The sequence below is a fragment of the Athalia rosae genome, chromosome 4 (assembly GCF_917208135.1).
Source record: "Athalia rosae chromosome 4, iyAthRosa1.1, whole genome shotgun sequence".
Classification (NCBI taxonomy): Eukaryota; Metazoa; Arthropoda; class Insecta; order Hymenoptera; family Athaliidae; genus Athalia; species Athalia rosae.
In genome coordinates this window covers 15,565,263-15,591,875 of record NC_064029.1, presented here as the reverse complement: position 1 = coordinate 15,591,875, position 26,613 = coordinate 15,565,263, and the positions used below count along the sequence as shown (strand labels likewise).

The 26,613-nt window shown below is 40.3% G+C and overlaps 1 protein-coding gene across 2 annotated transcripts in view; it reads right to left on the bottom strand.

Annotated features, from left to right (window-relative positions):
* Positions 1–26,613, bottom strand: part of LOC105687654 (serine/threonine-protein kinase 17A-like) — a 194,651-nt gene that overhangs the window by 36,172 nt on the left and 131,866 nt on the right. For both annotated transcript variants that reach the window (XM_048654096.1, XM_048654098.1), the window contains 2 exons: positions 16,326–16,469; positions 15,179–15,336 (listed from right to left, as the gene is read on the bottom strand). In XM_048654096.1, the coding sequence (XP_048510053.1) occupies positions 15,179–15,336; positions 16,326–16,469 (302 nt within the window). The remainder of the gene's footprint in view (positions 1–15,178; positions 15,337–16,325; positions 16,470–26,613) is intronic.

The following is a 26,613-nucleotide window of genomic DNA, read 5'->3' as shown; positions in this document are numbered from 1 at the left end:
AAAGTATACAGTGAAGTTTTTTCGCCCTTGTGCAGCGTAATAACGTATGCAAATGTAAGTTTCTAACCTTCGTGAATTTCTTGCAATATAAAATTATACTTAGGTATAAAATAATTTTTTCGTAGTAAAATGAATAAGCGTGATTATTTTTCACGTAGGTTTGATAAATATCGTCACGATGGCGTCGGTGGTTTCTTTCCACGTTATATATATATACATGTATAGAGTCCATGAGAAATTTCTGCGTTAAATACTATATATATTAATTAAATTCTCAATGTACAAAACGGAAAGTCCGAAGGACGTCTCTCTCGTGTCAACGCCGAAGTTCACTTTATATATATAATGTTAAAAAGTGTTATAAGTTTTATACGCGTGCGGTAGAACCGACGACTTTATAATACCCGTGTACCATGTAGTTATGACGACCACACGACTGGCGCCATCGTGGTAAATGTACCGTGCAACGTTAGGAATGCAATTCCACCGTAGGCTTCGATCTTAATAAGAACGTACGCAAGGTTTCCTTGAAACAAATCAATAACAAATATATACACATACGTACATACATATAAATAAATGATCAATAACGATTCGTAAGAAGCGATAAAATTCATTGAGACAATAATTGTCAAGATTTATAATATGTGCGGCGGTATTTCACGTTATCGTAAACAGGATATCCGAATAAAATGCCAAACTGAAAAATAAACAAATCTCATTGCAACGGCAGGAGTAGCGTATGGCCGACTGCACGTTTCTCGGTGTACCGCACATATATCCAGGAATAGTATTCTAAAAGTCTCATGGTGGTGCATGCTTCGTTGAGGTGATGCTACACGCGTTATAAAACGACCGTGGGTGCATTCAACAGCGAATGCGTATCCGGCTAGTTTTTTTTAACGAGTATATAGAATGACGTACGGCAGCTGGTTGTGGCTTGGTTAACTTGTTTGATTCTTTTATGAACGAGGAAAAAGAAAGAAAGAATATGAAAATAAAAAAAAATAAAAAAAAAAAAAAACAGAGAAACAAAAAATAGAAGATTTTTTTTATCTCCTACGGGTTTCCGTCAGAGTTTTAACAACGACGTCCAAAAAGACGGAGGTATAAAGTTGTGTAAATTTCTGTGCAACGTCTAAAATCCCGTCCAATAATCCAGAGAAAGGGGCGTAATGAAATCGCGCAAAAATTCAGAATTTAGAAAAGGAATCTCTCTCTTTACGTTGGTTCGTCGTATAAATTTTTTTTTTTTTTTTTTGTGTACAGTAGTAGAGAAAAAAGTAAAGAAGTAAATGAGGCGATAGTTCCTTTGAGTAATAGGCGTTACACGTGTATATCTATATATATATCGAGCTAGTGGACGTGGTTGGTTTCACAAAGGCCAATAAAGGATCGCGCGACTTGTTGTGGCCTAGCTTCACTTTTCAATCGACTTTATTTTCCCCAACATCATCATCATCGTCGTCGTCGTCGTCGTCGCCATTATCATTATGATCGGCTCCCGCGATCTCTAGCAAAGTGACCATAATTCGATATATCTAGGTTTCTGGAGCTACGCTGATAAAACCTGTTGATTAACAAAGAAAATCTACACGCCGCGTGAAGAGAGAAAAAAAAAAAAAAAACTAGAAAAAAGGCTTTATCCAAAGAGACGCAGACGGACGTCGCGTTAGCCCCGAATTCATAAGAAACGTAAAGATAATCATAACCGGGGCATTGTCGTCTCATTTTACCATCCCCTCCGCGATAATACTCTGCTACACATATCCACGTTATATTGTAAAACGTCTCGGAGCGAAAGGCGTAATTAATATTAGCTGCTAAATTGATAAATCTCTAGCAATCGCTCTACGTTCGCTTCTTAAATTATACCACCATAAGACACAGTCTCATCTCGCTCTTGAGATATATATATATCTACGAGTACATTATTTCTTCTTGTATTTTACACATATACACAAGTATAATAATATTCACCCGCCGTAAGTTAATTAGGACTTGATCTAGTTAGAGAACTTCATCCGGTTCGTTTATGAAAATAAAAGAGGAAAAATCGAATGGAATAAAAGAAAAAAAGAAAATATATATATATATATATATATATATATATATATATTTCTTTTCTTACAACCTTATCACATGTACACGTATACCTGTATGCGTAAAAGTTTTTGAGAGTTGGTAAGATCGAGAGGGATATCTCGTGTGTACGTACAGCGTACACGATGACCGCGATGATTTCGTTCGGAAGCGAATGCGTTTTTTTTTTTTTCTTCCCTCTACCTCGTTTCAATCTTTTTTTTTTTTCCCGTCGTTTTTTTCCTCTCTCCGTTCAGGTTTCCCGTATACTTTATAGAACGCCACGGACACGCGCGCGCACGTGGTAGTTTTGTAACGGAAGAGAAGAAACGCATCGCATGCCTGCAAGAGACGCGGGAATATACGGCGCCAAGTCCGCGGGGCTTCTCGCGTCGTCTTGAGAGGAGAAAACTGTGCTAACGTACGACGTCTGATGTTAATAACCGAGATACCGCTGCTATGCCGATGCTACTGCTGCTGATGCTGCTGCTGCTGCTGCTGCAGGCGCCAGATATCGTACGCGTGAAATTCATACACATCTAACAAAAATTACGGTAGTATCGATGCCTCGATAACGACGTTATCCAAAACGTGAAGGTGACTCACGACATCCGAAGTTTCGAAAGAAATATCGTCGAAAAATCGATGCCAAACGAATTAACGCGTCCCGATAAGATTGTCAAAAAAATTGGAGTATAGTTTCTTCGATTGTTCGCGTCGACACACGACCCTCTTACTAACAATGATCGACAAGTTGAAATCTTGGAACGGAACGGAAAATCTTTGAAAAAGAAAAAAATAAATAAAAGAAGTCTCGCGACTCGGGCTTTTCGACTTCGATAACCGCTCTGCGGGCGATCAGGTTGTAAAGGTGGAATTCGCAGGTCCCTGAGCGTACATACGACGAAGCCCCCAGGCAAATCACGTCCCACACTGTAACGCCGCGCGGTGTTTGTGCAGGTTTCACTGCATCCAGGTCATCATCATTCGCTGGCGTTCCTTCTGATACCGCCGAGATGCTGACCAAACCCACGTGAAAAATATTTCACACGCCGCGCCGCTCTATGCCGAGCGCTATACCGCGACTCCGAAGTCATTTTTAACGATACTCGCGAAACGGATTCAAATTCGAATGACGAAAATTAAGAAATAGACGGAAGGAAAATCAAACCACGGATTCGATTGGGTAGGTACCTGGACATCGGTGGTGACGAATAGAAAAGTGACAAAAAAAGAAAAAGAAAATAATAGTTAGACACCGTGTAGTGTGGAGCATTTGGGACGTATGATATCAAATATCTGAGAGGGGGGGGGGGGGGGGGAGCCGAGGGTCTTGACAAAAGAATGGGGACATATCTTGAAGCCGTAAATGAGAATGTAAAAGTACATAACGTATATAGATATTTATTAGATACAGGAACCGTAGAAAGATATTAGAGACGAGTGGCCCGCGGGGTCAAAGCTGAGCTAATTGTGAGAGACCCGGTGGTGGTGTGGCTAATATGTACCTCTGCATATCTACGTAAAAACGACGACGACGAAGACGACGACGATGATGATGATGATGATAATAATAATATACGGTAAACTTCCGTTGCTACGGCAGGAAATACGTCCGACTTTATTTTAAATATATATATATATATATATATATATATATATATATGTACCGACTTCGTCCACTTTCGCCGCGGTTGCGAGGATCACGCCGTATCTCCTCCACCTTAAAGGTATTTTCAAACCCGAGTTCCATCGCATCACTCAGGTTTTTGGTACACACGAATATAGTATGTATATATATATATACGCATATAAATACATAAGATCTCGAATATATAATTCCCAATCGCAGCAGCAGCAGCAGCAGCGACAGCTGTTTCTGCAGTAATCACGATTTAACTTTCACGGTTTAATACACATATGTATATCTTACACACAGCCATACCTACGTATCATTTGGATATTTTTACATTTCAATTCAAAAAAGAAAAATACATAATCGATGAAAAAAAATTAGATTCCATTCGATTTAAAATCTTCGGCGATGTAACGGAGTCATGGGTGACAAAAAGTTGAAATAAAAAGAAAGAAAAAAAAAAGAGAAGAGAAAAATCTACTGCCATGTACGATTCCTCCAGGTGGACGGAAGTCGAAATTGTTACAGATACCGGCCTAAATTTTCAGCCGGAGGGATTTTTCGAGAGCGTGCGGGCGCAGCTGCACTTTTATACAAACACGTGTCACAGAAGTGACGGTATTGTACGAGCTCGGAAACATTTTTCGGTGAAATTTGAGTGTGGCATTAATTTTTATGTCGTTCTCCCTGCTCTGATTTTTTTTTTTTTCTATCCACTCATTCGTTCATTGTACAGTATCACGGGGAGGTCGCTTACACGAGAATTTATTATTCTACTTCGCTACTGTCCGCACAGACGACCCTTCAAGTTTCATAAAATTATTCATCACATCTGATCGTTTTCACCTTACTCTTACGGTACAGATGGAAAAAAAAAGAAAAGAAAAGAAAAGAAAAGAAAAGAAAAGAAGAGAAAAGAAAAATGTAAGTTCGAAACGCGTGCAAAGTATTATACATGAAATTTTTTCAACACATGAATCTATGAAGGTATGTTCGCGTTCAACGATGCGATGGTCAGCTGTATATAGTGACGCCACCCAAGGAGAAAGGACGCTAGTTACCTATATTTGCCCGCCAATAAGCGCACCTGTTCGCAAACGATTCGCTGTCATCTAAATAAGTAACGAGAAATTTTGTTACATCAAATGATCCGCTCTTCGAAAATCTCTACCTCCGTATACGAGCGATGATTATCAAATTACCATAGATAATGTTACCCGCGGTACGGACTGTGGAAAAAGAACAAACAATTGTGTTTGATTATTTTTGATTTCGGGACGGGAAATCTCGAAGAGGACGACCGAGGATAGAAGCGAAGAAAAGAAGAAGCGAAAAATGAATAAAAATGTCGCAATTTTCAGACGTTTCTTCGGTAGAATTTTTTTTTGGAAATCTTTACAGCAATCGCGTAACCTTGGCCGTCACGGTTTCACCTGAGACTGTCCGATCTCCGTAACGCCCATGGGGGCTTTCTTTAGCCACACACGGTTCTCGGTCTTTGGATCAGAAAATTTTTCTCGCGTATCTCTCGTACGTATACGGCGTCTAATACATACATACGATCTCAACGTGAACACGAACATCGACGTCGAAAAACGGCAAACGGCGTGCGGACGTCGCGTTGAAAACCTCACACCGAATGTAAATTACAACGTCCAAGTGAAATCCAACGTGTGGCGTCGTCCACCGGTCGTGCGATGCAAACCGAGTACGGTGTCCACGGTGATCATCATCATCATCATCATCATCGTCGTCGTCGTCGTCGTCATCGCGAACAGCAGCATCCACAGCACTGGGAGCAAACGCAGGAGTCCGACGATGATGATGATGATGACGACGATGATCGTTCCCCCCATGAGTAAAAGTAAACCGAGAGATGCTGGCTCGATAGACATTTTACTTTTTACTTTTTTCTTTATCTTCCATCTAAGTCATGTCTACCGTATTGAAAATTCTAATCACGCGTTGGTCGCGCACACGTGAGATAAATTCAAAGCATTTTTTTTCTGTTTTTTCTTTCTTTTTTGAAAAAAATAAAATTTTCAACCAGATCTACGTTGACAAAAAAAAAAAAAAAAGATTGCCATAAGTTTTATGACAAGGCATGTGTACTCGACAAATTATACGTTCGTATCATCCGGTTACATGTGTACGGTATATAAGAGGCGCCATTGGAAGTACATAATGGTGGGCAGAACAACAACTGCCTACCGGAATTCTTGAAGAAATATATATAATAAGTAGCGATATAAAATCACCGTGTGTAATTATAACGTATATATGTATAATAAATATACATACATATATATATATATATATATATATATACATGAGAATAGTCGGCGAGCGCAAGATCCTGGTTTACATTAGAAAGGAACTTTAGAGTGGGTGTCTTTTGCTGCCCGTACAGTCGCGTGTACACCGTGGGTCTCAAAAGAGACCTGCGAATTCCAATTCTAATCGGCCGATCGATCGAACGAATAAACGAACCTGCTGGATACGAGTAATATAAATTTCTCATGTTCTCTTGTCGTATACATCAAGCTATCGATGTATGGTCCGATTTTACGTAACTTTATAGATCTAGTCGGAGCAAGAAAGCTTCTAAAATTCTCTAGAGAAAGTGCAAAATTTCTTCCCCTAAGAGAAAAAAAAAATATATAAAAAAAAATTCACGTATAAATTAAGCAGATATGCACCTGGGCTCAAACCTGTAGGTATACACGTTTATTTCCGGTTGTTAAAAATTAGGAAAGAAAACGAGGAGTTACGGATGAAAGAAAAAAAAAAAAAAAACAACCAATTCGACAAAATTGTCGTTGGTGATTTTAATCGCACCTTTCGCGTTCTTAACCTGATTTACTTGCAACGATCAATTCTTGGAACACATACAACGTACGTTACACGTGTGTTACATACCTATATTCATATGAATATACAACGTGTACGCCAGGGTGTTAATAAAATCGCGATGTGGTAATGAGGCAGGTTCGTATAAAATAAACATTCGCAAATGATTTCGAGGTCGGTCGTTAGTTGGTCAATTTATACCTAACAAATTTACTGTATATTATACTATACAGCTGCAGAAGTATAGTAACGTTAAAATATGAGAGAGACGCTTTGTTATTTGGTCACACATAGAAAATTTTCTGCAACATCTCGAGTGTCAAATGGAATGTGCGTGTTATGTGTGTATGAAAAAAAAAAAAAAGTAAAAGAAAAGTACGAGGCTAAGCGAAACTTTGAACAAATATTGATAATTTCATGATGACGATGATGATGATGATGATGATGATAGAAACGAGAATTAATACGATTCGCGTCCGGTTTTGAAATGGAAACTTGAGAAAATAAGAAAAAAAAAGATTTCGCGCCGATGCATGTGGAAAGAAAAAGTAGGCGGCACACGGAGAACAGAATCGGTATACATGTAACACAAATGACGGAATTGTCTGGTCCAGGTGAAGGTCGGTGTAAATCGAGTTGCTGTGCCAGTAAACTATATAACTGTATAACTCAATACACATTTGAAATTCTGTACCTGGAGTCTGATGATATGAAAATTATAGGAGAAAAAAAAGAAAAAAGTAACGATATAAAAACTGTCGATATTTTATTCATCGACACGAAATTAGGATGACGACACGGACCCGCGACGATCATCATCCTGTATACATCGAACTTGCCGAATTACTACTACGGGGCTCTTACAATCGCGGGCTCAAGATAGGATGGGATATCGCGATGATCGATCGTTTCGTAATCGTTGAAATCGACGATACCCAACTATTGCCTTGGAACTAGACCGAATCGAATCTACGTGATTGGCAGCTGCCGTAGTCGTTACTCCCACCGACGCAAACTATACAACTATCGAAAACTGCAGAAGGAGGAGCTCGTACACCTTCGAGCGAATCGACTAGACAATGGACTGGGTCGTACAAAATTAGGGGCACTGGAATATAATATCTTCTATTTTTACACCGAGGTCTTTCAATTTTTATTTTTATTTTTTTTCTTTTTCATCGTACTCGATCAGCTTCCAGGTCAATGAGATTACAGAGAGAACATCTCATCCGACGAATATGATCGTCAAAAAGTTCTTCCCCTCTCTCTTCAGTTTTTTTTCTAAGGTGAGAAAATCCACGAATTCACGAACGAATAGAGAGAGTGAGACTCCTCATATTTTGAATATATATATATATATATGTAATTTTATTTCTTTTTCTAAAATGCAGTTGCGTACGTGACTTTACAAATCGGTTGAAAGCTTAGCATAGGTTTTCTATCGACTGTTAAAAAAAAAAGTACGCTGCCTCCTACACCGCGTCAATGCACCGATCCCATATGGAAATGAAAAAAGAATAAATACAAATTGAAGAAAAAAGAGAAAAAAAAGTTAAAAAAAACCTGATGAATATATAAAAGAACCGGAGACGGACTACAAAGTCAAAGGAACAAGTGACACCTAACAAAGCTAGGCTGTACGCGCATGGATGAAGATAAACACCCACACCGTAAGCTATGAGTATGTGAAAGAAGAGGAAAAAAATATGATAGAAAAACTTCAAACTTCAAGATAGTTTTAGTACGCCCGTATAACACGTGGGAAGTAAGAGCAGTTCCATACCATTACCTCTACCTGTCCTCGTAGTTTAATATCGTTCGAAAAGAGAGGTGCAGCAACAGAAGCATGGTAATGGGTTACACTGTATATATGAAACCCGCGGTACTACGGAGTTGAATTTATATTACAGTTAACAATTTTCTAAATCGAATTCCGTGATACTTTCGTAGCATTGATACGAACTTGATACAGATTTTTCGTCGGTAGGCACATGAATTCCGCAAAGACATTCGTACCGCTCTGTACGGACAGACGTCCGAACAAAAAAAAGGCGAACTATAACCATATTTTTTACTATTTTTATATATTTTATATATAAGTCGATCTGTAGTGATATTGAATATTTTGTTTTTTTTCTTATTTTTCACTCGTTTTTTTTTTCATTCATCGAATAAAATGTAAATAAAATTGAGCGAAAATAAGAGAGAAGAAACCCTTCCGGAGAACACGTGTACGTGTAGACTCCACACAGACGGAGGAGCACGCGACCTATGCCGCCGCAGTTTCTCGGTTTTATATGAATGGAAGCAGCCAGCATCTCTGAATAAACGTGAGTCTCTGGCGCGGATGCGTTTTGAGATATACATCGAGGCCGGAGATGAAAGAAACGAGAGAAAATAAAATAAATATAGGCGTGGGCACGCCGAATGGAGCGTCGTAAAAATATTTTAAACGAGAGACGAAAAAAAAAAAAAAGAAGGAAATCGATGGACGAAGAAAAAAGGAGAAGATTTTGATAGAAAATTTGTTTAATCTACTTGCGATGAAGAAAAAAAAAAGAAAGAAATATCACGATACGAGGCATCCGTTTGATTGAGGTAACGCCAATCTTTCACGGTTTGAAAACCATTAAAATCCATTAAATTGTTTGCCTAATCGCGTGTTTATTAGAATTACAGTAGCGCTAATTTAACGCACGATTGTCACGCGATGCGTATAGTGTCAACCGCGAATAATGGAGAATAGAGAAATAAGAAAAAAAAAGAAAAAAACTGAAAGAATCAAAATTCTTTCGTATAGGTTTTTTAAAACATATCTACTGTTAAAATTTTGCAACGGAGTACGGCGATAAAAAAAAATCTCGAGGACGTACAGATGGAGATATGCAGCTGAATAATTGTGCAATGTATTATACATTATTACGTCTATCCCCAGGATTACCGCGGAGTTATAAAGTACGTAACATAACCTGACACATCTAAAGATCTATGGATCCTACGATCTGCACGATCCTCGGTTACCGGCTACGGGGGTTTCACGACACGAAAGTTATGCCTCGCGGAGTACAGAGAAAGGGTATATTACTGGATCATTTACGATCGCAATGATCTATAAGGTCGTGATCTGAATGGCCCACCTTTACCCTAGATCACTACCCCGCTGTTACTGTGCTGCTGCTGCTGCTGCTGCTGCGTGATCACGATTTCGAAATATTTTATACATTTTACGATCGCGGTTCATTTCCATTCCATGGGAATAAATTCGTCTGGTACAGGAAGAAAAAACTCAACGAAAAAAAAAACAGACTTCATTTTTTCATACTCTTCTATAACCGGAATGATCGCCTTTTTTTATCGCAATTTCGAGAGGACGAAGACGGGTTTTTCATCAATTTTTTTTTCACATGTACGTGTGCAAAAATTTTATTTTTTCTCTTGGCACATTACAGACAGAAGAGATATTTTCAAAATTCGTCGTCGAGACACGAAGTGGCGTAGGTAAGTAAAAGAAAAAAAAAAGACTCCCCTATAAAATGAGAGTCTTTGCCAATGACAAACACGTTTTTACAGAACAGCTGTTCTCCTGGGGCAGGGCGCACGGGCCGTTCGTCGGCAGCTGCGTCCTGCAGGATGTTTGATACAGGATATATCTTAGGTCGCGTACACGCGGTTCACAAAGAAGAATAAATTTCCCCAAAAACCAACGAACAAAAAAACGAGGAGAAGAAAAAAAAGAGAAACGAAAAGAACGAAAGAACCCAACTGCCTGAGAGACATCTAGATCAGTCCTACCCCTCATTTATTCTTTTTGAAGCGGTTTGTAAAAATTTTAAAAAAACCTCGAAATAATGTAGATCGGGAATTTCTAAGTCATGAGATCGCAGCGGTTATGGAAGAGGTACACGTGAAACGACACGGCGGTAAGATTTTACCGGGTATACGTCGTACGCGACGATGCTCGTTGATCTTTACGGTTATAAAGCGGGGGCACTAAACTTTGAGGAACTTTATTATATAATATGCCAGCGCGCACAAACATGCGGGAAGATAAAATTGAGAAAAAAACGAAAAAAAAAATTCTACAAATAAAACTGTAAAAACGTAGAATCGAATGAAGAGGTAACGCGTTTGCACGTCGACGATATAATAAATATGATGAAAGAAATGGGTGTAAGGTACCATCGAGTTTGTTGAAAGGAAAGAACAGGTTTTTTCTTTCCGTTTGTTTTTAGAAAGGATGTACGGTCGTTGGGTAGTACATACGCGATTTGTAAATGTGAAAAAATGTAAAACGCGTAGGTGCTAAAATGCTACCTAATTAAACCGAGATAGAGAGATCCACGCGGTCGGAGCTATACGTACAACACACGGTTGACAAACCGCGATAAATGCGATTGCTTCTTGTTTTTCGAATAAACGCAAACTTCTATTCCGGCTCATTATTAATCGGAATTAGAATCAAACTGCTGGACTCGAAACGTCGTGTCAGTAAAACGTTATAAAGTTTCCATAAATCCTCTCATAAGTGAATAATTAAAATTCTTATTGCGTTCGGTACATAAAATTTATAGGTTTACGTTCGTTTTGAAATCCGGTTAGTTTGTACAGTTCGAAATTCCACTCGAAGTCACTAGACTGATCGCCAATGTATATTTATAATATATATATATATATATCTCAAACGTACACTAAAACTCTATAGCTTGAACAAAAAAAAAAGAAACGAAAAAACGAAAAAAAAAACAATTCAAACCACGATCACCGTTATATTTATTTTTCAAAAAAATTTCCAAGGCACCTCCCGCTAGCGTGTGGATATCTTTCAAAAATTAATACCGGGTTTCGGTAAACTTTGAAAATTATCATCGAGGAGAGCACGTAACGTTGGACGGGCGACCGCGGATAGCCGTGGGGGCTTGTGCGCTCTTCGTCTGTAAGGCTAAGGCTTTGCCGTGGTTCTAAAATAACCCGGATGGCTACCCACCACCGCGAACGTGCAGCAGTGGCCGAGAAAGGGGTATTCGGAGACCGTCTGGTATGCATCGTAGTCCGATATTTATACCCTTATTGGTAGATACGTTTAAAACCTTACGAACCGTACCCACTACTAACCGGGCGCGCATGTACGCTGCGGCGAAAAAAAAAAAAAAGAAAAAAAAAACCAAAACGAAAGTCGAAATGAAAAAAAGTCAGGAAAGGACGAAATTCGTTAATTGATTAGAAGTAGAGAGAGAGAGAGAGAGAGGATTCGATATGTACGCGGTAATAAATTTACGCTTACACCTAATGTATATATTTTACGATACGAGAGTCCGTAGAAGGCGTGTGCGCGAATTGACGGAGCGTGCAGCGACGACGATTACGTTACGAATGATTGAGAAAATGAAAGATGATAAAAATTCGAAAGGAAAAGAAAATAGCTGGGACGAGAGTAATGATCGGGTGAGAAATGATTAGGCGCCCGGTATAGAGAGACCCCAGGTGTTAATGAATAAGTCATGCACGTGCATATCGGAATGCCGTCGCCCGTATAACCACCCTACTGGCGTCTTCCTTATATACCTTTACAGAAAATACGTACGTCTCAGAGAGAGACACATAACTAGATATTCGTACGTATATGGAGAGAGATACGTATACATTGGTACACGATATTACGATTCCGCTGGTGTGTACGTATAGCTGCAACTATGCAACAAGCACCGCCTTTCCTCACCTCAACTTTATGTACTTTAGACGCAACGTGCCACCGCGAAAAAGGTACCTCTTCTGCATCGCCTACTCAATATTATCCCGTATCACCCCCCTGCATAATCTGGGACGTTCGTCTCCTCGTCTATTTTCTCTCTTTACCGAATCATTCGAAATGGTGATCACGCCCACGTCGACATCGAATATTAAAAAATCGATACCATCGATAATCCGGAATTGAAAAGATCTTGGCACGGGTATTTTTAAGGCAGTTTTAAGATCGGTGGCAGTGACCGCGGTTGATCGAAGAGAAGAGATCGGAACTTGGACGAATGTAGCACATCTTTGGGGCCCCCGGGTGTAACCGTCGAGTGGATGTATATATATACATAGTATAAAGTATATGATATAGGGCCCCTCGAAGGGAGCGGAGGGGGGACGGGCATTCGGTTGAAATCAACCGCGCGCGGTGCGGCTTTCGATTCGCCCAAGTGATCACGGAAATATCATCGTTACTTTACGCGCCGCTTATGCGTTATTCTCGTATTGGAAATCAATCGGGAAAACGATCGAATGATCGATACGGTTGCAACACGGATGAGAAATATTTTCTAGTCAAAGTACGTTCGGATCGTTCGGACCGAATCACCGTCGCTGTTAGTCCGGTCGAATGAACTAACTAACTTTTGACTGTTAGTTGTACGCAAGCATTTATACCTACTACGTAAAAGATCTCGAGTGTACATCTACGAGTGTACAATCAACCGTACCGATCCATGCCTCGAAGGCATTGTCTTAATTATATATATCCTCATCGGCGAATATACGACTTCGGCCGACCATAAGTATACGTACGTCGGAATTCCGCACCGATCAGATCCGAATCACGGCAAAAAAAAAAGAAGAAGAAAAATTCCATGTGTTCGTATATGAATGAAGAAAAATCGCAGGGATTGGGTAGAATCGGTAGTGAGAATGAGAAATAAAATTGTGGCGTGGAGATTCAGTTCTTGAAACGGTCCGTATCAAAATCTAGGATAAATGCGGTAATTCGTGACGATCCGCAGTTGACCGTGATTTTAATCGATCGATCGATCGATCGATCGGTCCTCCGAATTCTGCGGAACAAATCGCGCGTAAAGATCGTTACAGTACATGAATAATATCGGAATAGGTACGTATACAAACCCATATACATAAATTCAAAACAGACTCGCAATATATTTATCTATTTTGTAAGCGGGTATACCTGCATACACGATATAGAGTGTGCGTATAACCCATTTGAAACGCATTCTAATACACTCGTAACACACCTGCACCTTTCTACCGATGTCAAACGGTTAAGCATAAGTAGCTATATGCACAAAAGTGTAACAGGTTCGACATACCTATGGGCGTGAAATTATGAAGAAATCATTCGACTGATTTTTACCGTTCGTCAGAAATAAACCCAATCGTCGTTTGTTTATTTATTTATTTATTTTCTTTCAATCTTTCGCTCAAAGAATATGAAATAATCTCAACAGCGAATGGAATAATAAGTTTCTCGAGCTGTAATCGGAATTTTTTTTAGCAACAAGACGAGCGCGATTTATCTCACGCCAAAGAGAATCACTGTGGATATATGTATAATAGAGAAGAGATAAGGGAGAAAAAGAAATTAAAATAATTAAAAAAAAACGAAAATAAAAAAAAAAAAAAAAACAGAATTGCGGTTCGCTTTTTACAATCAACGAGTGCACCGGGGCATGTTATAATACATTTACATAGATATATGTACGTATGTATACCTAGTGGTAGAATTGCAAGGAAATTAATTCAACGGCTTGTGTATATATATACAGCGATGTATATACTACGTGTAGGAATGTATCATACAATCCCAGTAATATACATACAGCAGATCTAGTTCCTAGTATAATTCTATGTAGTCAAGGACGTCGTCGTGCACCCATATTCTATCATAGGCGAACAATGATGCACATATTTTACGCTCACAAATAACAAAATTATTTACGAAAATGAAAAATCAATAATTTTTCTATTCCTTTTTCTACGTTTCTACTCACGTTCCAGAAAATGCAGCACGATGACCACGACGACGACGAAGAATCGATAAAAATTTCGTTGACCTCTTGACATTTGGATTGACTCTTTTTTTTTCTTTTTTTGTTCACCAATCAATTCCTTTTCTCCGGACGATATTTTTCCGCCACTTAATTTTCTTCCGTACTTACGTACGTAGCCCAGTGGAATGAGGCGAATGCGACGTATTCGTACGAAGCGTAGGTATCGTGTGCCACGACCTCTCCCACAGCGGTCGAACTTTCTTCGACGCTATGATAATATATCCTTCTGTTTACGTATATACCTATCCGTACTCTCTTTGTATACACATGGCCCGTTGTTCGTCGGTCGTTCGTGGCTGTTGTTGTTGTTCGGTATTAGCGTACCATACCTTGACACGAAAAACTACCGAACTCCAGTATTCTAAATACGTGTGCGTTTGCGGGTACGTGTAAAATAATTACACATATATTTGCAGCAGAAGACATTCGTTTATAAATTTCTATAAAACATCGAGTCGCTCTCGCGCGACTCGATGGACTTTAAAGTTATATTCGGTCGTAAAATCCTGAGGAGGAAGCAATTACGCGATTATTATTTTACCGGTTAGAAAATATGCGTACCTACATACCAAGTCGATACACGCTTACTCTCTCACAGGTACTTACGTACACCCATGTACGTCGCGCCGTTGTGTCGTACGTTGTACCTGCATACCTCGGCATTTAAACGTAGTTAGGCGTACACCCACGTGTACGCGGAAATTGCCATTGTCATACCGCGAATAGGGACGACGAAATATCGGGGAAAATTTTTTTAGGAGAACGAATACCGAATGATTTTGCTCACCTTGCAAAGGGTTGTTCCTCGACCTCGTAGAGTTCCTCGAGAGGTTGTTTCGAAAGTAGCCTCTCAAGTCGCTGCGGGGTAGGTGCGAGATGCCCTGGGGTGCTGGTGGTCTCGAATAATAAACCGTCCGCAGTCATAGCTGCCGCACGGTATTTATTCTGATAGATAATCCAAAAATTTGTACGTGTTTTTTTAGTACGTTTTTTTTTTGAAGAAAAAAAAAACGAAAGAATTTTTTTTTTTTTGGTAATCGGTGCCGATTTCTTTTTCGCTGTGAAACACCGATTTACACTGGTGAACGAGCGCGACTACGCGCGCAGCAGTAATTCCGAAATAATCGAACGATCGATTTTTGGGTGGTTTTTTTTTTTTTTTTTTCCTTTTTCGAACGTAGCACAAGTATCCTCCGGTCTTATCGATAAGGCACTGTGTTAATCAAACGACGATCTAATCGCGTTTATTCAACGACGACAGCAACAAAAAAAAAAAATAAATAACCAAACGACCAACAAACAAGAGGACGAGATAAAGCGAGATTCGTTTAACGTATGCGTATGCATCAAGTTTTTGGTATTATTATTTTTTTACTTTTTCAAATTATTTAACATCGAAAACGGAGCACCACGTCACTGCAACGGGATCGTATTAAAATGAAACGCATTATTATTTCCTCGATACGTTGTTCACTTTGTAATATTTTGGATTATTCGTGCGTCGTTGTTCTCTCGTTGATCTGTTCGCGGATGTGTGTACTTTATTTACGATTAATGAAAATCCCGTAGAAGGCTGCGGGGTCGACCGATTGTAATCACGCGATTCGCGAGCGCCGTTACGTACGGCCGCTCACTCCGAAAGTTGACTCACAATTGAATAGCGCGCTGCGTTTTACTGGAGTCCCCACCATACACTGGAATACGGATTATCCTGGAGACTGCGTCTCCCCCACCAAACGCGGACTTACTTTTCCCTCTCCGTAACGGCGCCTCTTCCGAATATCAACGAACCGACACGAAAGGCACCGACAAACCGTCGGCGTCGCGACGCAGCTGCATTACCCGATGCACCGCCGGTGCATCACGTTCATCTCGTACTCGTGCCACGTTAGCGAATAGCGAATAAAAATAAAAGGCAGATGCGAATCACTCACCTGATTATTCCCTAGATTTTTATTTGGCTCCCGAACGAAATGAGAGCGTTCGATAATCCGGCAGTCGAATATAACGGCGAACGAATTATTCTTCGGGAAATTTGGAACGCGCGAACGCGATGCGCACAGTTCTCGCCGCAGATTCTGAAACCGCAAAGAGAGAAAGAAAAAACAAATTATAATATAAATCATCTGAAAAAATATGTTTTTCTGCGCTTTGAAACGCGGTAATGCAAAAGCCCCCGTGTGTATATAACAGTAAAACAGGATATACGTACGTATACGCGTATTACGTGGGGGACATATTTGGTCAGAGAGACTTTTTTTGATTAAGAGCAAAACAACAAAGCGAAGAAGATCTCAGTCTCCTTGAACCAGTAAAAAATATAAAGGAGATTATATTCTCGCAGTCAGTTCTGTGTATGTATACACGTATCTGCTTAATATATTGCTTCGCTGACATTTTTTTAATCGTCTTTTTTTCATTATTCACGTTGATTATTTTTGCGGACGACGAAACGTCCCAGGAGGGGATTTTTTCTTTCTTCAATTTTTTTTTCTCCCATCGATTTTTTTTTTTTTTGGTTTTTTAATTTTTTTTCTTTCGTCGCGCGTTGTATGACTATATTTCGCGGTGGGTAGAATGTAACATAGGCGAAATGAAACTCTGTGCAATGTACAAGTTTTGCCGTATGCACCGAGATGACAAGCCTTTGTAAATGGTTGCGTATGGTTATGGCAGTGGAGCATGAATAATGCAATGCATAATTTATCAGTTTTGCGAGACTTGAAGCTCACAGTTGCTGCTGGTGGTGCGGTGCTGCGGCAATACGTAGGGATACACGCGAGGATATCACGCGGATTTCCTAATACGGAGATCTTTGAATATCGGAAAAGATATCGAAAATTTTATCCCTCCGATAAACCCCGTCCCAGCCTCAGAGGAAGCTCGTCCCGAAGCGCGAGAAAATTATTGTCGAAGGACGGTGTCGAGAGATTCGGAAAAAAAATGTCCGAATCGTAGAAAAAAGGAAACGAGACGAAATATCGCGACGAGTGGAAAAATAGGTTACCTGGTTTCGAACTCCTTCTTTTTTTCTAGTTTAGAAAAATTAATTTTTCTCTCAAAAATCGCGTCTCGCTTCAACTTACGGATCGGCAAAACACGAGGCGCGTTCCCATTCCCATTGACATCGGGGTCGCTCTCGTCGTCGGTGTATAACTCGAATTACGTGTGCGCCGTGTTTAATTATTATTCGACTGCAGCGCTGTTCGGTCGAACGATTTTTTGTTTTTTCTTTTCTCAGAGTTACATTTGTCACTGACAGAATATCACGATTTATCAAAATATCCTCGGAAAAATCGCATAACTAAAAAAGCGTCGAAAAGAAGCGTCAACGACGTGCGACGTACGTTGCACTCCGGACCGCGCACACCGTCCACCACATTATTTTCGTCGCAATCGGTGTCAGTTTTAATTGCCACCTAATTATATAGAGCGTGTAATAATTCGACGTCACGGAAAACCACGAGCACGTCCGATTCTCGTGTATTAAAAATGGATGGGGTTCGATTTTTTTTTTTTACTTCATTTTATTTCGATTTATTTTTCGAATTTTTCAAATTTCGAATCGGAAACTCCAGAGCGCGCCGTAGGAACCCGCAGAAAAGGAAGAGAAGAGAGCGGGGAAGGAGAAAAAATAAATGAATTCCGGGGGTCCGAGAGCGGGGCTCGGGACAGTTAGAACCACTTAACTAATTTCTGTAGCGAAGCAGAACTCATTTGACACGGAAAGATAAAGATCGGTGAAAAAGAGAGGAGGGTAGAGGAGTAAGAAAGAGGGAAATAGAAAAAGAGAAAAGGAAAAGTCGTCGAGGGTCGGTCCCGCTTACCGACTACCGAGTGATGAATCTTCTGTCACGAAGATGTTTCGGACTTATTTTATTTCCTCCCATTTCACCGGCCCGGCAGTATACGGGGGCTCTGCCCACCGATCCCCGATACGTCAATCCCGACAATAGCGCTACTCGTTCATTTACCTGCCTCCTATCAAAACTGGAGATGATTTGATTTTTATCGAAATAATTTTCGAGAACCAGCTCGCGCATAACTGACAATTAACGAAGCCGAAGTACAAGAGGTAGCGAGAAGAAAAGTGGATCGAAAAAAAAAAGGAGTCACTGATTCTTCGTATATCCTTATACTGCGATAATTGTATTGAGATATACGTGTACGTGTTCATTACACGTGTACAATGTCGCATCGGTAGTATACAGTCGAGATGAAGAAGAATCGCTGCATTGACGTCATCACCGATTCATGCATTCTTCAAAATAAGACTCATGCGTCTCAATTTTTTTTCATTCTCACAATTTTTTCGTTGCCTGTATACCCGCAATCCGCATGCACGTGATTTACGAATGAGTCTAAATATAATCTCATTCAGTTACATACGGAGTATTTTCGCGAAGAAAGTGAATGATATCGTCCGTTGTTCGCACTCCCCACGTTTGTGGAAGATGAAAACTAACTCTGGTATTTCCATGATTCAATAATAATTCGTAGAAAATTTCGAATATCGGTTTTTATCTCATTTTGTAAGCACTTCGGCATTTTTTCGCCTTTAAATGAAAACAATGAAAAATTACCGATTCCAAAAATAGAAAAAAAAAAAAAAAACCAACGGGTTAGTAAGTCGTTATAATTATAAGGTGATACGGTGAAATCGATGCGCCTCGCTTGTATTTTTCCAAACTATCGAAAAACTGAATGAGAAAATTTATCGAATCTTTTCCCCCTTCTCTCTGTCTCTCTCTCATCGTTTCCGGTGATGATAATTAAAATTGAGGTACGTGAACGATTTTAACGAAATTACGCTGTTGGAAAATAGGGAAATAAAAGAGTTGGCTAATAAATTTTTCCTCCTACCCGTATCCCGAACACTTGTCAGTTTTGATCGTATAATATTATATTATCGTGAAGTACGCTACGTGAAGTGTGTGCGTCTGAAATCACGCTTAAACTTTCCCTCCCACGCAGCCAGTTTCAGCGCCTTTCTAATCCGGCCTACCGTCGTTGCCTGCAACGTGGGGCAAGGACGATCGAGGCCGCCGCACGGAAACTGAACTATAGTAGTAGAAGTACGTCGAGTGCCGAGATCGTTCGACAGCCTTACGAATTCTGGGCGCGAGACGGAAGCAAAAAATTCATCAAAATTTCTACGACCGCCATGCTACGGAGAGTGAGAAGAATTTTTTAATCGGAAAGAAATGACAATTTTGCCTTTTTTTCAGCAGATACCTTCCGGCTGTCCATCTCCTTCCGAATGAAACTCGATGTTTCGAATCGGATGGAAGTTTGTAACGTACAGCTGACCGTACGGACGACGGACATGACCATAAAGTTCAAGGAAACGTGATGTAATGAGCCGCCGTGTAGAGGATCACCGGCAAAGTTGTCGGTCCGATGTCTGGATACTCTCTTAGTTTCTTACGTAATTGAAAATGGATCTTATCATCCGAGAGATAGTTGTATTACGATCCGCGTGATCTGATACGTGAATTGAGATGAATAAAAATGAATTCAATCGATTTCAAATGCTGATTGCATTTGCTTTCTCGAATGATTTTTTCGAACGACGAGAGATGATGAAAATAGGAAAAATTGGATCGGCTGATATTGCGAGACGAAATGTGACGTTGTTCTTCGAATTTATGCAAGAGCGAAGTCACCGCGGGTGAGAAGTGGTAATAAAGTTGCGTGATAATGTGGGTGTAAGATAGAAGAAAAAACCCTTTCTACGTTCCCGCGAGTTTGCGGAGGAATTGAAAAGGCCTTGGCGAGAGAGCATCATTTAACTGTTGTAACCGTCGCACGACTTGAGAAAGATAAAACCAAAAAAAAAAGAAAAAAAAGAGAGAAGGAAAGGAAAAAGAGGAGAGTAGAGAAGAGGAGAACGAAGACGACAACGGCGACGAACGCGGTCAATTTAAATTTCAAAACATGGTGTATCGACAAAGAAACTAGTCCCTGGGTCTTTTTTGTTCGACAAAGTGGTGAATTTCAAAGTCTAATTTAATCGTGCCCGATGTCGCGCATGTGCATATAAAGCTATAGCTATTTTTAGGGAACCAGTTCTTTTCGCAAAGCTTAACTTTCGTACGGCCCGACGGTTTATAATGTACGCTCTTTAAATGTCGAATGAAAATTACACATCGAAACGGCGTGTGTGTCGAACTTGCTTTGAAAAACGAGAAGAAAAAAAAAAAAAGAAAAAGAAAAGGCACGAGAAAAAATTCAACAACGATACAGGACAATTAGGTAATCCACCGTCTGGCTCGATGTCACGATTATCACGCCCCCCCCCCCCCCATCCTCCCCCTTGAATCGACTCAAGACCGTGACAAAATTCAACCTTTATTAATCCATATAATGGGTTATTATGTATGAATAAATTGTCCGAAGATATTAGCAACGTGTACTTTAAAATACCATAAAAAATTCAGTTATTAGTTTAACATTTATAAAGTGCAAAGGAAGCTACACATAAGTACACAAGAGGCACGCAGAAGTTGAGCATCGAAATACTTTCGAAAGATTATTTCGTTGCGAATACACCTTGTTCGAAGGTCGAAAAATTTCGTGTTTTTTTTTTTTTTTTTCTTTCCTCATATTTAAATCACCGGCATTGTACTCCCAATCGATATAAATGTAACATAAAAATAGTTTATACCTCTATCATAGTTGAACGGGTGACACGGTTAGAAATTTTAAACGAGTAGATGATTTTTTATTTATATTTTCTAAATTTATTTGCCGAATAAAATATCCCATCGTCCGAAAAGTTCACCTTCCTTGACCATTAAACTTTATTTTAATGGTGTACAGTAACCGATATCAATTACTGGAGTTTTTATCGTTGATCGGTATGTAGCTGGAATTACGTTAGCCGACAACTTGACGCCTCGCTTTTCTTAAATGTATAAATATTCGATTGCTGTAAAATATTATGCCAAGGTTCTCTTCGCGCGCTCGCTATTAGTTCCACGATCACGTTGCATTACATTAAATAGTATTTAAGAAATGCATCTTGTGAAAGGAAAAAAAAAATATACACACACGTAACTCCGATTAAATCATACACCATCGCCGCGTCTCCGGATCGCTGGATCTTCGCGAATTTTCCCAAGAAAAAAAAAAAAAAAAAAAACAGAATCCAAAGAAATAATTTTCAGCCTTCGGTTGCAGAAAATTCGACCACGAATAACAACGTGCGAGACTACAAATCTAATAATAAGAGTGCTTTTCGTTTATATTGCCGAACGAGGGTTGTTTACCCCCGGTTGAGAATTTATGTGTTTGATGGGCACACACGCGATACAAGGTCCGCAACTGCGGCACGCGTTTCCATATACATATATCTCTGCAAGGGGTGTGATCTCCCTGCGGTACACAGAGAGATACGATCGATAGTCTAACCGGAAGTGAAACAAGTTCGTATACGTACGTACAGTGTAGAAATAACAGCCCCTGGCTGCAGCTATTCCACGCTAAATTTCACCCTCCGATTATCCGGGCGCTTCCGTTTCCCCCGTAATTATATGACGTTGCATGATCGGGTATAAACTGCACACGGGCACGTTTCCAGAAAACTTTTCGGGAGATAAAAAGAGAGAGAGAGAGGCGAAAAAAAAAGAAAGGAAGAAACCGCATTCGTTTACACAGAGAAATTAAATGCTACGTAACGTCGAAGTCCTGCGGATCATTTCAACGTCTACACGACGCGGGGGTAGGTTACATGTGTTATCGGTTTTCCGACTAGCTAATATAAAATATTGCATCACGACACGACGTATCGTTAACTTTGTTGTGCTTTAAGTTAACTCGTATTAGCGATTATAATCGTTATGTTAAACAAAGCGATAAACTTGTTGCTCGTCGTATATTCATATTACACATATATATATATACATACATACATACGTACGTATAGGTTTCAGTTATACAATCGCACGTACATTCCAACGAGGCGTGTATATATTGATCATCGTCACGACAAATGTATGGAAGTTCATTCCGCCGTGTGGTACACGGTGTAATTACAACCACGGATTTTCACAAGGACGAATATGTTACGTGAACAATCATTTTGTTTACTCGTACGTTGACGAAAAAAAGAACGAAATTAAAATTAACAGCAATTGATCGAGACTGGCACGTTCGAAAAAATTTCCCGTTACGACCGATCGTCTGAACTTTTTTTCTTTATCACGTCTGTCGCCTCGTAATAACCGGAAACGCGTTTCTGGTTGCTCACTCGTCATCGGAGGGTAGTTTCCGCGCTTGTATACGACCAGATCGTTAAAAGACTTGTATTTTTCTTGATGCGCAGGAAATGCACTTCTCTCTCTTTTTGATGCAGATATTGACGCAAGCCCCGGGGGGTGGGGGAAATTCGGAAACGTTTTAGTTGGAAGAAAATTTGTTTCCGCAACGCTATTTTTCAATTCAATGATATTGTTCGAGAGTAAACGAGAGGAGCGGCAAACTCGTATTTCCCATCGCCTCGTATCTCCCACGTCCACTCGACATAAATTTGACACGGTACTCCGCGGCTCTTTTCCCAATGGGGGGGTTTCTGGCCGCAGTGCGAAGCAGAGAAAACCGGGGGCCTCGTACTTCGGGGAACGGTTAACGGGTACCCATTTGACGACGATTCGGGACGGGCGTCCCCCAAATTTTCTGGGGGTCCTTAGATCACTGGAGGGCGAAATTGCCCGGGGGCTTTGTTTGCGGTTGTGTAGTCGATGGGATTATATTTGTATTTATGGGTTCAATTTGATCAGGCGTGCGGCGTGTGTTGGCGGGTCGGACAATCTTGAATAATAATTCACCCCGGCTGTTTGATCTCCGGAGATTTTCTTAGAATAATTTCGAGATAAGGTCCGACGATAATTCACGTGATCGGCAAACTTGTGAGTCATCGGAAGCATAGGTGTACGTGTGTACAGCGTATCGGAACTGGAATGCAAAAGTCACGTGACACTACCGTTACGGTTACGCAATATCTCGAGGTAACTGTAAAAGCTGTTAATCAACGGAACGCGAAATTATCTAGTTTTCAAAAAAAAAATAAATAAATCAAAGAAATAAAATACGCTTTTGGCGATAATTCCGATTGAAATCGTGACGTAGATACGGAGATACCTGTGCCGCGTTTAACGTCAAGAAAAAAACTCCGTATTCGGTCGTGTGTACAATTGTCGCGCGTTCTAACGCACGTGCGAGACCTGATAATAATTGATTCGAGGGAAAAAAAAAAAACAAAAAAAGAAAACAAGTAACGGCCGAATGATTTCAAATCGTTTTCAATGGGACGCGGAAAATCGACGAAAGATCTCCCCGGACCCGACGCGGCGAGTCCGAAATTTCACCGTGCGACGCAAATCAACACCTAGGCTTCTATCTTTAGGCGTAAGCGCAAATTAAATAATAGGTTTATTATTCGCGTGGGTTTCGCTGGTTTCTCAGTCCGCGCGATCTGTATGGTGCCGCGTAGACTGCGGCACATAGAGTCAGACGAACGGTTGGTCTACACGTCCGTATAAGACATTCTGCTATAGGTATTACTCATCGGGTCTTAGAGTGCCTATTAATACGACTCATTGTCAGCACCTTGAGGAGTCGAGTCGCGAGTCAATTACGTAGCCGGCTACGTAAGACGGCGGAGGGGCCCCGATGACATCGACCGATCGTATCAAAGCCGACGGTTCCAAATTTACAATGATTTCGTTTTTCGTATTCTCCTTTTTTTTTTCTTTTTCTTTTCACCGGCATCTCACGGGGGTCTAAGCAACTCCGAAACGTTGTACCGTTTGACGAAATTTGGGAAACGTTCGCCAGATTTTGTTGGCTCTGCTTTTTTTTACCGGTTCAATTCTCACGTCGTGTGCGGTTGAGCAGGAGCTGGCGGAATTTATTCGGCGCAAAGTCTGTTTCTAGCTTCTACGAGGATGCGGACAAACGGACTTTTATCAAAGTTCTTTGAAAAACGAGGCTGCTTCGGTTGCACGTCAAAAAAAAAAAAAAAAAAAAAAAAAACGTACAGAGAGATGAAAGCAAGAGAAATGCATTTATGCAGTGCAACGGTGCAGCATCAGCTGCCGTTACAACTCGCCTTTTTACTTCAGTTTTGGTTATTATCTACACACATCACCCCGCCGTTTATTCAACGTGGAAAACATCAGGGGTTGCCAAATCGTTCTCGTCTGCCTCGTGATAGATAAATTAGAATTGAAAATAAAATGAAGTAAATGAAATTGGATGAGCGATGAAATAACGATCGTGGAACTGGCGAGTAATGGGAACGCGTATTCGCCTTTTATATGTAAAAAAAAAAACAAAAAAAATCCAGATTCCACGCCGAACGATTCCAGCGGACCGTAGGTTGGACGATGACGATCCTTATTTCTTTTTCTTTGACGAACAATGTGATCGACGAGCGCCACTGCTTTCGTGGGAGAAGCACGTGTTTGGTTTGAGGGTTGGATGTTTTCAAAGGGATACACAAGCAGACACGCCATGTCGTCGTCAAGCTCCGTTGAAACGCGCTAAAAGCACGAAGATACACATTTGCCGGTCTAGTGAACATAATGCGAGTCGTAGATGGCGACTAGGGAATTGACGATGATGATTAAAGTGACAGAGAATATAACGCGGCGGCGTTACGCACGGGGTGGAATAACGAAATCTAATATCGTCTGCGAACTTTATCGCCCCGTACCCACCGAAAATGTCCCTCGTGTCAATTTTTCATTCGCACGTACATTCATTCGAGGGTCGTAAAGCTGCTCTACATTTCTCATTATACATCTCTGGAAGTACGACGAGCAATTTTGAAAATTAATTCGGTCTCCCGACAATCGGGGAGAAAAGAAAAAAAAAAAAAAAAACGAGAAAAACAACGTTGCGAGAAAATTGCATAGAAGCGTGAGAATATCCTTGGAAAAATTACGCGGCTGTAATAATTTGCAACCGCGAGATCATCTTCGACTTTGACATTTGCAAAAATTATAATATGAGCGAACGTTAGAGAATTAACCCGGAAGGCTATGATACGTGCGTGGTATTATGTATATTAATTTACACGTTTTTGCACAGGCTGTCGTATTCAGCCTTTCGACTTTAGGACGTTATAGAAATCGTTTTTTGTGCAATAGAATTCGTGTGCATGTGAGACGGTTGTTTTCTGGTATATATTTTATTTTTTTCACGCTCGAACGTAAAAATGAAGTAATCTTTCGGCCGGTCCGACCGCGCAGTATGGTGCGAGTTACAGTCAAGGTTGAATCGATAATTTATTATAAAAATATTTGATGTGGTTTGCATAATTAGTACGGACGTTATTAGCCGTTTTACTAGTAAATAAGAGTCATAAAATCAAAAAAGCAAAGATGAAGAATTTCATACGCACATCATCCCATGTTATACGCGTAGGTTGCACAACTTTTATTTATTTATTTATCCTTAATATGTTTTTATTTTTTCACGATGACCCAAGCGATCGGTTTTGATCGATAAAAATCGCTCCGCCTCACGCCGACTCTCTTCACAGATAAATCCCTCCAAAACCAGAAGCTAGTGATAATCTATCACCGGAGACTTGGAAACACTTTTTTTTTAAATATCCCAAATTTTACTTTTTCTATTTTTCTCCCATACCAAATTTGTCTAGCCACTTGAAATAACCTAGAGCAACCGCATGCTCCCTACCGCAGGCCAGGGTCGCAATCAGCTCCTCTGCCGAACAAAAAAAAAAAAAAAAGAAAAAAAGAAAAAATGAAAAAGAAAAAAGCGGACAAGTTCAAACAACTTTCGTACGATAACGCTTATATTGTGCCAAGCAATGGACGCGAGACTGCGGGCTTAAAATTCACCCGTCGCAGGTTCCCTGCGGAGCTTATCTGAAAAAACCAGACCCCGAAAGAGCTCGCGCGGAGAAGCGACCCAGAAGTCTGCTGCGTCGGTAGCTTTGGACCGTGTTATTTTTATGTAACGATATGATCGTACGCAGCCCCATATCGCTTCGTGGGAAATTTCATGGCACAAAATGTAAAATAACAAAAAAAATAACAAAAACGCAATAAACTTCAACATCCCGAGGGACGATATCCTGATTGTAACGCTTTCGGAGGACGATGTGTTGTACCACAACGCGGGATAAACATTTTCCACCCTCTGACGGATATTTAATTATCCTTGTAAAGGAATTTTCCGGCACGCGCTGCC